This window comes from Electrophorus electricus, chromosome 26, assembly GCF_013358815.1.
Source record: "Electrophorus electricus isolate fEleEle1 chromosome 26, fEleEle1.pri, whole genome shotgun sequence".
In the NCBI taxonomy this organism is placed as follows: Eukaryota; Metazoa; Chordata; class Actinopteri; order Gymnotiformes; family Gymnotidae; genus Electrophorus; species Electrophorus electricus.
Window position 1 is genome coordinate 5,893,027 of NC_049560.1, and position 12,585 is coordinate 5,905,611.

General features: G+C 40.8%; 1 protein-coding gene across 2 annotated transcripts; it reads right to left on the bottom strand.

The window, feature by feature from the left end:
- Positions 1 to 9: 9 nt before the first annotated feature.
- Positions 10 to 11,113, bottom strand: fxr1 (fragile X mental retardation, autosomal homolog 1). Of its 2 annotated transcripts, XM_035523259.1 has the most exons (17): positions 11,033 to 11,113; positions 9,293 to 9,345; positions 9,110 to 9,203; positions 8,925 to 8,996; positions 8,681 to 8,829; positions 8,471 to 8,564; positions 7,977 to 8,093; positions 7,673 to 7,843; positions 7,451 to 7,529; positions 7,063 to 7,172; positions 6,865 to 6,951; positions 6,024 to 6,234; positions 5,193 to 5,402; positions 4,379 to 4,579; positions 3,880 to 3,957; positions 1,553 to 1,638; positions 10 to 1,085 (listed from the first exon to the last, which is right to left on the bottom strand). In XM_035523259.1, the coding sequence occupies exons 1-17, from the start codon at positions 11,081 to 11,083 to the stop codon at positions 915 to 917; spliced, it is 2,034 nt and encodes a 677-aa protein (XP_035379152.1). In that variant the 5' UTR covers positions 11,084 to 11,113; the 3' UTR covers positions 10 to 914. The 2 variants fall into 2 exon arrangements, with proteins under 2 accessions (XP_035379152.1, XP_035379153.1); XM_035523260.1 differs by lacking the exon at positions 3,880 to 3,957.
- Between the last annotated feature and the right edge of the window lie 1,472 nt (positions 11,114 to 12,585).

The following is a 12,585-nucleotide window of genomic DNA, read 5'->3' on the forward strand; positions in this document are numbered from 1 at the left end:
TAGACAGACTGCAAGATCAAAATTTTATTTCAAGAACTATCTGCATACAAAACATATTGCACATCAAACAACCAGAATCATTTAAAAAAAAGAGAAAATAAGGACTCACAAACGTAATTTACAGAACACACACAAAATCTGGAAGTTGATCTTTCAGTAGTCCAAATTGTCACCTGCGTGCAAATACGTTCAGGCAGCCAGTTTAGTGTTAAAAGAATAACTGCTTTTGCTGTTTTAAATACTGTACACTTTAAAATAAATAAACCAAAAACAAGGTTCCTTTTGCTAAACAGTCACGGTCATGGTCACTATAGCCTGCCAGGCAATGAACCAGAACAAATTCAATCTTTGAGATAGCCATGAGCAGTGTCTTTTACACACCACTTAAAATGAAGAGTTAACAGACCAGTTTCCAGACTAACATTATTCTAAAGGGAAAGAAAGTACAATTCAGTGCAAAACATACTTTTTCAGACTGCTTTTCCTAATCCCGCCCATGAAGTGGTTGCATATTAAAACAGAAAGCAGCTAACTTAACAAGTCTGAGGACCTCTCTGATTTTCTGCATTACCATATCAGTTTTATTTTTCATGTTTTCCTACAGCCAGCTACTTGAATGGTAAAACAACTCTTTGAAGGCACAACATCTGATGATGTACTTGGACATACTTGGGTGTGACTTGTTTCACTTTTATCTCTACAGCGTGCATCTTTTTTCCCCTTTTTTGTAATCTTGCCTCCCCTCCTACCTGTTCCATGGTGAAGGAACAAAAAAGTGCAGTAGAGAATCTGGAAGTTCATATTTCTATCTTTGGCAAGCTTGTACAAGCACTATTGTAAAAATGTAAAGGTTACTTAATTAAAAGGGAAAAAAAGGAAAAAAAAAAAAAACCCCACAAAAAAACCCAAACTGCTTAGGAGAGTCCATTGACCACGGCTGGCTTGGCCCCATTTCCTTGACCAGTAGCCTTGGGGGCCTTCTCAGTGGAAGCACACGCGGCTTTATTCGGCTCATCTGCCTTGACGTTGGGACCGTTGGTCAGAGATGTAGAGACGCTGTGCTCTGCTATGCTCTCAACCTGTCCCTGTTCATGAGAACGGACATAGGCACCCCCGTTAGTCTCAACATGTCCCTGGTATCAAGTTTCCCAAAAGCAGTGTAGCGCTAAAATCATCTAGACTAATAGTGTTCAATGTGATGATTGCTCTACAATTTAAATGTTGTTCTTGGTCTACAGTCGTTTGGGGATACTTGGTCCTTACTGGTTGTGTTAAACACAATTAAGGAAAAAGAAGAGCAAATCCTCTCTGCAATTAGTTGTCGCTAGGAGAAAGTGCCTTATGTGTTCTTAAAATACCCCCCTTGTCCCAAATTCCCAATCCACTCTATGCATGTTTCCAGGCTTTATTCTCACCTAGATATCACATTCTCATGCTAAACTGTATTGTTCATGCACAGTTTTCTGAACACATTATATCAGAAGACTATATGAAGGCGTAGTGTTCAGTCTTTGGTAGCTCAATGAGTTCAGAAAAAAAGGAACCGACTTACCAAATCTTTATTCTTCTTCTTCAGATCTCGGCTTGTTCTCTGCCTGCTTTGTGATTCAGCCCTCGATATGTAATCAGCCACAGTAACTGCACAGAAAGGGGAAAAGCCTTGTTCAAACCCTACAGAACACTAGCGGGACTCTGAAGAAGGCAATCGATTATGAGAGCTGTATGTGGGTGCTGTGCTGGGGAAGAAGAAAAAAAGTTAGATGTTAGCTCAGCCCACTTCAGTTACTGATTTTATATAAGGCAGGCACATGGATAGAATATCTTCAGATTTGTGTTAAACCACATATCCCATGGCATAAATGTAATTATTAAAATTAGAAGATTAATTGTAAAAACAAAAAGCTCACATCAGCACTTTCTAAAACACTTGATTCTAAATAAAAATCTAAAACCACTTGATATTCATAAACCTAAACTGTGTGCCATTTTTCCAGACTCATCAATCTGAAACAGAGAATAAAAACGATGCTTCTGCATTAGCACTACAACCGAGTAGACTTAAGACTAGACTTAATCCATAAACAGGAAGCCATGCCCTTATGTTTGACTACTACAGTTATGTGCAAAATAATAGCAGTGAGTTTAAAACAACTGAGAAAAAGCTCAATCCTCATAATAGCATTTATTTCCATATACACAAGGCACTGGGAGCACTGCACATTCAATTCCAGATGAAAACATGAACAAAATTTTTAACTGAAAATGAAGGGGACGGGAAAAAAAAAAGAAAAAAAAAAAAAGAATAATGGGCTGTATAAAAAAAAAAATAGCAGTGTCTTCATTTTCATTTACAAACTCAAATATTTACAGTATAAACAGTTGTTTACAGATTTAGCTTTTCTGTTGATCACTGAACTAATATTTTGTTGTATTTCCTTCATTTCTGATGACTGCTTTACATCTATGTGGCATGGAGTCAACTAACATCTGACACCTGCAAACAGATATTCCAGCCCAAGATGACTGGACTACATTCCACAGTTCTTTTCCATTCTTGAGTTTTGCATCAAAAACAGCATTTTTGATGTCACTCCACAAATTCTCAATCAGATTGAGGTCTGGGGATTGGGCTGGCCACTTCATAACATGAATCTTGTTGGTCTGGAACCAGGATGTTGCCCGCTTGCTGGTGTGTTTGGGGTCGTTGTCCTGCTGAAGCACCCATTTCAATGGCATTTCTTCTTCATCATAAGACAACATGACCTCTTCCAGTATTTTGATATATTCAAACTGGTCCATGGTGCCTGGTATGCGATAAATGGGTCTGACTCCAAAGTATGAGAAACATCCCCAACCCATTATGCTTGCACCTCCATGTTTTACAGTCTTCACAGTGTACTGTGGCTTGAATTCAGTGTTTATGGGTCATCTCTCAAACTGTCTGTGGCCTTTAGACACATCTTGCCCTCATCTGTCCATAGAATGTTGCGTCACTTCTCTTTAGGGCAGTCAGTGGTGTTTGGCAAATTAACCTTTTCAACATGTCTTTTTTCCCCAGCAATGGTACTTCAGGAGGGTTTCTTTGAAATAGTTTGGCTTCATGTAGGCGTCTTCGGATTGTTGCAGCACTTACAGATAACCGAAGATCTTCTTCGATTTCCCTGGAGCTGATCATTGGATGCTTCTTTGCCATTCTTGTTATTCTATGACCTACGCAGATGGTAGCATTTCTTTTCCTTCCACGTGTTTCGGGTTTTGTTTGCCATTTTAAAACATCTGAGATCATTTCAGCTGAGCAGCCAATTATTTTATGCACTTCTTTGTGTTTTCCCCTCTCCAATCAACTTCTTGATCAAAGGTCTTTCTCCTTCGGTACAATGTCTGGACCGACCCATTTTACTCATTGAGCAAGGGCTAAAACCAGCAGGTACAACATTTGCTGCCCTCCTTCTTTAAATAAGGGCCATAATTGACACCTGTTTATTCATAGAATGAATGATCTCACTAATTGAACTCCACTCTGCTATTAATTTGAACACGCCCCTTTCATTAAATGAGTCAACTACACCCAATTAGCAGTCATGACTTGATTCTGTTGGTTACCCATTACTCGGCTACACCTAGTCATGAATGTTTTCCGAATGTTGTATCATCTTTTCTGCCAAAATCAGTCAGTAAATACAATAGTGATGTTGGACCTCTATTATTTTGCACATAACCGTACATTTAAACCATGAAAATATAGGGGTCTCAGGTCTGTGAATTATTGCTTCTCGGAACAGGCCTGTTCTTCATGGCTCTTGAGCTGTCCTGATTAGGGGCTGCTCCAAGCATGAATAAGCCATGCAGCTTACACACTACCATTCATGCACCCATTACCTGGCTGCCTCTCCTCTGGAGGGCGGTAGCGGCGTCGGCGGCTACGGTTACGCCGCTGTGGTTTAGCCTCCGCTTCATCTACAGCGGGGAAGGCAGCAGAGATTCCTCTCTGAGAGTTACACCAGACAGGCAGAGAGCCTTCTCTCACAAGTTATAACACACAGGCAAAAGTGCTCCCTTAAGAGTTATTCCAGACAACATGGGCTCCCTCTCTCTCAGAACTATATCACACAGGCAGAGTGTCTGGCATAACACAGAAGCGAGGTCAATTATACCACAGCAACAGTAGGACACGTTCGCTGGGCAACTTCACCACCTCTGTTCAGTTCAATTTTTGCTTGCGTATGTTTTGGTTTAAGCAGAGGCTCTCTACAGTTTTTACCCAGACAACAGCTCTAAAAAGCAGCTGTGCATCTTCTGATCGTGGCACCTGCAATGGTGGGGAGAAGCTAGGTCGATGGAAGTGCATGTGGGGCACCTTGGCCAGCAGCGTACTTGCCTAGGCCATTCTCGCTGAGCGAGGTGTTGTCCGACTCGCTCATGCCGTCGATAATGGTCTCGTCTTCGTCCGTTCGGCGGCGTCGCGAGCGGCGGCGGCGGCTCGTGTTCACGTGAGACTCGCTGGTGTCCGTGTCCACTGTCTGGTCTGTCTCAGTGTTGTCCAGAAGGCTGTAAGGGTTCCGATCTGGATCTTTCAGAACTGTTTAATTAAGCAAAAAAGAAGATTGTATTATTTTGGTGCACAGTCAGGATTTTAAGTTTATCAGTATTAAATTGAGTGCTGAATAGGCTTCTAAAGAAGGTCCCACCAGAAGATGCTGGACAAGAGTAACTCCACAAAGAAGAGGAAAGGGTAACTTGCCTGTGTCCTCTGCACAATACAGACACTCGTTTGTATATTACATTCCAAGTAAAATGCTTGGAAATACAAAATACAAGTCCTACCAAATACATCTAATCAATCATTCAGAAGAATGTGGCCATTTCCTTAAGCTTTCTTCATACTAATGAAGATCTGATTTTCTTTGATACTGACCACACAAGCTATTTCACTCTCTTTCATAAAGTGTACACAGCAAAACAAATATATCTACTGTGAGTGGAGGACATCAAAAGGGTAACTTTAGGAGACTGCATAGAGCCAAGGTCCAAACTAAATGCCAAAGTCTTTGATAATCTAAGAATATAAATGCCACTTTAAATTTTTAAATGTATGACAATCTCTTCCTTGAGTATTCCTTGGCTGGATAAAACAAGCGAGGAAAAGAAATGCTTCTCTTGGCTGTCCTCTAGCAGAGCCTGTAGAGCTGTACCTGAGCTCATGGTGCTGGATGCCCCTCTCGCTGTCCCACGACCTCTGCCCCCAGGGCCACCACGGCCTCTCCCTACAGCTGGTCTCCGCCTGCTGTCTCTCTGCTGACGCACCCCTCGCTCTGGCTCCTCCCCCGCCATGGACCAGTCGCTCAGCTCATCCTTGCGCTCAGAGTCCGTCTCTGAGGCGTACGAGTGCTCGGAGTTTGTTCCTACATGCGGCAAATGGAACGATTTCACTGCCTGGCTGGGCACTGCAGCCTGCCACTGCTAACACAGAACCTCCCTGAACAAAGGCTATAGTGTACATGCAAACAACTGGCTCTTATTCATGTTTGAGGAAGCATGAAGTGGGGACTAGATTAGAACATGAGACTGCAACATGGAACCTGAGGAAATGTTTTTTGTAGAAAGAATTTTTTGTAGAAGCTTATAGGATCACATAATATAGTTTGCTTACAATAGACTGTCTGTGCACAATACAATTAAATAAAGGAACAGATTCATAAATATTTTAAGCGTGTTCCTGCGTGCGCAGGGATGAGGCAGATGGCATTACCATTATGCCATACTCGTTATTTTGACTTTTTCAGTTTAAAGGCTTTATCTGAGTAAAAGGCTTAAGAGGTTACCAAAGCCAGAAGTAACAAAACTGTGAAACAGCTTGGAGTTATTGTAACCAGAAGTCAAAAAGTATATGTAAAAAGCTTAAAATTTTAAAATGTTATTGCAACCCAGTGCGTGTAAAAATGGTCTGTAATGGGAAATCTACGCAAGAGGCTTAAAAGGCGTCGGTTTAATCCAAAGTCTATAAAGAGTTCATAGGGCGTTACCATAACCAGAAGTATAGTTCATGCCTCTGCGTCCACGGCCTCGGCCGGCATAGGAGCGGCTAGAGTGGGGGGGGGCACCAGGCACACTCTCATCCATGGCATAGCCCTTGTCCTTGTCAGCAGGCCGGCCAGGAACAGGCCGGTAGCCGAGACCGATCTGCCGTAACTGCTCATCGATCTGCAGCCTCTCAAGCCTCAACTGCTCCACCTCCTGCAGGAAGCAAAACAGAGCACTGCTTGGAGCTGCCCCTGTGGCCTGCATGAGGCCAGCTTTGACACTGCCAGTCAGTGAATTACATTTGAAATAGGTGCTTATTATTAAAGGGGGGGACTTGTCAATTGCCATCATTAAACCCAGATATGACCTTTTGTTTTTATTTCTATCAGTTCAAAGTCAAGCCCATGAGTTACAATTTTTTTTTTGCAATAACTTCCTCCAATACTTGTTTTTATTCATATATCTACTGTAAGCCAACCATAAAGCTGAGCAAGCCAGCTATAGGGTCAGCAGGTTATTATTGCCCATGCTTAACCAAGTATCAGACGGTGAACATTGACCCAGGTCAATCTCTTTTTATACCAAGCAACACGCGTTACAAATGCCTCTTGAATTTGTTTTTTTTTTTAAATCAATACTTCAACCATGTTTAACCCTGGTTAAAAGCTCAGTGTGAAAGGGGGAATTGTAATGGTTAAGGTCAGGGTTTGGATTGTAGCAACTGGGACAGCATGGAAAGTGATAGCTTCCATCCAAAAACCCAAACATGGGAGCTGAGTCTCAGAGGCACAGCAGGACCACCAGCATGGGGGCTGAGTTGAGTCCCTCACCCTCACTACTCACATTTAGGTAAGCAATGTGGTACTCCAGGAGGACTTGCACGTTGCCAATGCTCTCCTTTGTGCCAACAAACGTGAAGGGTACCATCCCCTGTTAGAAGAATATTACTATTCATGAATAAACACCTCTCACCACACTTCATTATTATGTTTTGTTCAGGATTAAAAAATGAAAGAAAGCATCATGAGAATGAGATCTTACTTCTTGTCTGGGGAGTTTGTTGTCATTGTCACCTTCTATTCGTACTCGGACCACCCCAGACTTGTCGACAATCTCTTGGATAACTTTGCCACTCTTACCAATAACCTTCCCTGCAAAAAAAAAAAAAAGAATTTTGACCTTAGGAGACAACAAAAGTTCATATGAGGGCAGTGGAATTTTAAAACGGTACATGAAAATAACCTTTGTCCTCAGAGAAAAGCACAAACTATTTCCTTATCCAATATATTGCTTAGTTTCCTTATTTTACAGGTACAACCAGTAATAAATAATAGTTAGAATTTAGAATTTGCACAACAAAGTCAGGATCTCCAGAGAAAAAGGCCATCAAGTTTAGAATCACATGCAGTCAGAAATAAAAGATTCATACCGACTAGGTTTCTAGGAATTTGAACAGATTCTTCGAGGAATTCCAGATAATTTCTTGCTTTCTGGACTGCCTCTTCAGTCTGCAATCACACAAGAATAAACAGAAAAGGTCATTATTAAGGCAATACCGCCTAGCAACAAGGGCTAGACGGGGTCTGAACACTGATAGATCCATCCGTTGCTTGCATTGAGTGCTATCGTGTCCCGCCAGCAGTTTACTTACCTCACCATAAATCCTAAAGGTGCCACTTTCTTCATCCAGCTCAATGGCGGTCACGCCCGGCACTTTCCTGGCCTGCTGGATATTACTGCCATGGCTGCCGATGGCAAGGCCCATAAGGTCTTCCCTCACGGTGAACTCCTCCTGGAAGGCAGAGGCTAGCTGCTTTGTGCTCTGAACATGGATGATGTGTGTGTAGTAAGGAGAGGGGAGAGAGAAAAAAAAAAGAGTTAATATGTGGCTACACTCTGTGTTCCATTTTTACTGAAAACAATGAAAAGCAAAAGGCGGTGTTTTGTACGGTCACCTCCAAGTGCTTGGTGGCCTCCTCGTTCCTGTACATGAGCATGAGTTTGGTACGGATGCTCCTTAAGTGCATGTCACTCAGGAGGGAAACTCTCTTCACCGTGGCCTCGTTCACAGACTGTTAGAACAAGAAAACAGCAGCATGTCCAGGTGGTAGACTAAACAAAATTTAATACTAGAGGACAGAAGTTCTCATTATTATTTCAAAACGGCTGAAAATCAAATTGATTTTGGAAGGTGTGAAATTCTCAAATATGTTATTCATAGAAGAATCAATTCATTGTTCCTCCTTGATTTATCATTACTATAAAGCTAAAAACTAATATATATAAGATTTTATACAACTTTACCACTGTCAAATAAAACCTTGTAATATGTGCAAATGCAAGTCGTCGTCCCCACACGATAGTGTGGTCATGTTTAATACACACTTTAGATTCTTCAGCATTCTGTTGACCAGTAGTACTTATGTAATTAATTGTAACAGAAACTCACCAGTATAACCAACTGGCTAGTCTCTGGGTTGTAGACTATCCGGCTGGCTCCTACCGCCTTTTTGAAGTCCTTGTGAGCAGGCTCGTTTGCACATCTAAAAATGGAAATATTGAGAAATATGTAATGCTCCATCCTTCATGGCAACTCACACACTAACATAGGCAAGATGCGGGGGGGGGGGGGGTGCACAAAAATGGCCACTGCACTCACGCAGCCTTCAGATCCTCAGGGACAGGAACAGTGCACTTGTGGAAGGTGGTCTCTGTGACTGCTTGGTTGAGGTTCACTGGTCGAAGGCGGTCAAAAGTGACGATTTCATTGTATGTTGCATCACAAGCAGCATACTCAATCACATAGAACTGGCACAGAACAGAAAGTGAAAGTTAGAGACCTTTCGGCTGAAACGGAACCTAAAGAGCAGGGCATAATCAGGAAGGAGTCTTTTAATACTCACATCTCCCTTCATCATTCGAACTTTAGCTAGCCACCAACCACAGGGCTCCTGTTCATTTGCTCGGGAATAGATCTGAGTTACAATATAGAACCATGTTAAATGCATAACATTTACTTTTTATTCAGGCTTTACAGCAACAAAAACTTGTATCCAGAGTGGGCAGTGGAGATGTTGTGCCTACTCACCTCCACCTCATCTCCCTCGCCGATCTCCTTTTTGCCATCAGCAGAAGGAGGCAAACGGATATCGCTGAACGGGACTTGTCTTTCAGGTTGCCAGCTTAAAAAAATTTTTTCATAATAAAATGGTATTGCACAACTCAGACTGAAGAAACATTTTTGAAGAACAGTCATGACTGGTCTACTTACTTGTTTTCAAATGAAATGGAAAGCGAGTCATCATGAACATCTTTGACAAATCCCTGAATAAAAAAATATGTTAACATTTTTAAATAACATGCAATGACAAACATACACTTGAAATAAAACAGTAGCATGTCAGTGATGAATTTCAGCATAAAAAGATAACAAAATAGGGATACTTTTAACGCGTAGGTGAAAGGATTTTTAAATTTTGACTGTGGCCAGAGATTACATTTTTTAAGTACATCTGACTGAAATCAACAAAAAAATAAATGTGTTACATGACAGTAACAAAAGTACACTCTATGAGTTTATTGTTTAGTGTGAGCCAGGTAACCAACAGCAACACAACAACTGGCCACTGAAATTAAAACCTATGTATGGTGGCTGCTAAAGATCTTCAGAGCTCCAAGGGCACTAAGAAAAAAACTATTACAACAAGAAACTAAAAGGTGACTAAAATTACTGTGTGACCTAACAAGAAGCCTGTGACTGATGAGTGTGGCTTATTTCATCCCAATGCCATTGTAAATGAACAACACCTGGAACACTTTGAATGTTAGCAACAATTCTTTACTTTTCAAACCACTCAAAATCATGTGGTACAACAATGCAAATATCCACTGAAGTGCAAGGAAGGTATGCTTTAATCTACAGTTGTTGGTTCTCGTCAGAGGCAAACGTCTCTGATCCCAGAATAACACCAACACACATCTCCCAAACACCAATTCAAAAATAGAACTGGCGTCCATAGTATCTGCCGAAGCCGATGACAGCTAATGAGCCAAAGTGAACAGCTGACACGCAGCGAAACAAGTCTGGGCCAGAGACGCATGCACGGCATAGCTTCACGATGATAAAACGACAGAATTATAGCTTTAACAGGTGAATTTTCCAACCAGGCCTGTCACGTATAACCCAACATAACCTGGTGTGTGATCTACTGAAACGACTAGTTCCCCCTTTCGTAAAACTTCACGAAAACTTGCAAATATGATGTAACCTAATGTAGATATTTAAATACACTTCACAGCCCAGTAGATAATCATTACTGTTAGATAGTTACCTTGACTGCTAACAAAAACGGATAAAACCATCACAAGTCCATTGTTCATGCTAGACGCAACTTCAGTAACGCTAGCTATGCTAAGCTAGTTAGGATACGTAAATAATAAAAAAAAAGTCACAACGAGAGCTGCCTGGTTTCGCAAAGCTCTTTCACCAACCTCACCAATCCGCCTGGAAGATTTGCCAGAAACAGCGGCCAAAGAAAAATAAAGTAGTTAAGATAGCCACTGGAAACTAAAAAGCAGCGAACTAGGTTCATCCTCCGCGCACTGCCGTTAGCTAGGCGCTTGCTCGGCTAAATATCTGGCTAGATAAAGCTCATCTTGCTACAAGGTTAGGGCGGTTTGTGCCATCAATGAACACTAGCTAAAATAACTCTGAATAATGACTACTACACGGTACTCATAGAAAAAAAGAGGCAGTAAATCCAATTGTCCTGCTTACTGTGTTTAAAAAGAAAATGTAGCGTTGGCTAGCTAGCAACATCCCCAACACCCGCGTTAGCACGTAGCTAACAAGCTAGCGAACCTAGCTAACTCTGGCAGCCCGAAACGCGGAAAATCAACAATAGCAGGCCAACTGACGTTACGTTTGAGAGTTCGGTGTGGCGCCTCACCTGTCTTAGAAATAAACCACCTTCGTTATTTACAAAGTGAAACATAAGAAAACACGTTTTACCTTATAATAAGCTCCATTGGAGCCACGAACCTCTACCGTCAGTTCCTCCATCTTGAGCACGCAAAGGATCGTGGGTAAGCGCTCTAGAAAGGTTCAGGCTGCAGCCCGTGCGAGTCCTGCAAAATGATCAACTATCATACACTTTACACTTTAAACGTGTGCCACTGTCATAATCACATTTAATCGTAAATGGGGGGTTGGTAGACCTCTTGTTTTTAACATATAAAATAATAATATAACTTAACAAAAGTCATTTTATTCCTATCATGGGCCTATCAAAGGAAGAAATCCTCCCCTGATCATTTAACCCTTGTAAAGGTATAAAACCCTGGTATGGCAGTGCACTCATGTACTCATTTCTTCTTTGGTCACTCAAGGACATGATTGGGAATAATAACCATATGCAGAAGAGTAGAGTAGCAGCTACCATTGCATATTTTCGGCAGTGAGGCATAGCATTCAGACATACTCTATTGTGGTTGCACAGACGCACACAAAGCGGACCGAATTGTGAAGAAGGCATCAAACCTATTGGATGAGACCTCCCATCATTGCAGTCTCTTTACAAGCACATTTAAAAAGAGAATGGGGCTACAATAATTATCAGTGACTCCCTTTCCCAGCAAATTACATGTTTCCTTACTTCTGGAAGTCCATACTGAATACCAAACCCAGTTTCTTCTATGTTGTTTCTTTCCCTCTGCTATAAGAGGACTAACTTTAAGAACTATTATTGCAATTATTATTCAGAGTCTAAAACTTTAAAATGATCGAATACTACCTGTCAGTTTTGCAGTTTTGAAATAACACATTGGTCTTATAATTTAGTCTTATGATGTGGTTTTAAAATCTATACTTCAGACTGCAAGTCTACCTTGTCTTAATCTACAATCTTCCTTCTTTTGCAGCTCTTGTACTTTACTGTAGTTTATTGTCCATATTGTCTACGTCTTTGCATTTTGTTTGTGTACCCACAGAGCTGTTCCAATAACAGTAATAAAGAATCTTGCATTGAGTGTAATTTTCCGACAAGTAGGCTAGTCTAATTACAACAGGTTTTCCAGCTTGGAAATCAAGCACAACATTTTACTTAGTTTTTCTTGAAAACGAATAAGCCTATTTAAAAAATTTAAAAAAAAAATCAATAGTCTATGTTTATCAAGGAGATTCTTTAAGAAGTCCTTCCTTGATGAATATTATTCTGTTAGATGAAACCTGTTAGTGGCACCTAGTGGTCAAAATTATTTGTGCAACATTTCAGTATTTATCCTGCTTTTTCCCCCCCAAAATAATTTTACAATTTCCAATAAATTATTAAAATTACTATAAATTAATGCAAAATGAGTCTTGAAAATATACAAATTACTGAAAATATACAAATTACATCTAGGTGATAACATAGTGGATTAAAATAATTTATTGCTTCAGTTATGCACAACATTGACTTCAGAAGGTCGCAAACACTATAAAAAAGTTCACCAATTCAGATTAGTTAGTGACATAACATGCTAGGAGTTTGTATAAAAATCTTAAATTAAAAATCTTTATTAAGA

Excerpts from the sequence above, each read along its gene's own strand:
- fxr1 (XM_035523259.1), bottom strand. The coding sequence starts at position 11,083 with ATGGAGGAACTGACGGTAGAGGTTCGTGGCTCCAATGGAGCTTATTAT. Across the intron at positions 9,204-9,292 it reads TCCATTTCATTTGAAAACAA|CTGGCAACCTGAAAGACAAG; the intron begins GTAAGTAGACCA and ends AATTTTTTTAAG. Across the intron at positions 8,997-9,109 it reads GCGAGGGAGATGAGGTGGAG|ATCTATTCCCGAGCAAATGA; the intron begins GTGAGTAGGCAC and ends ATTGTAACTCAG.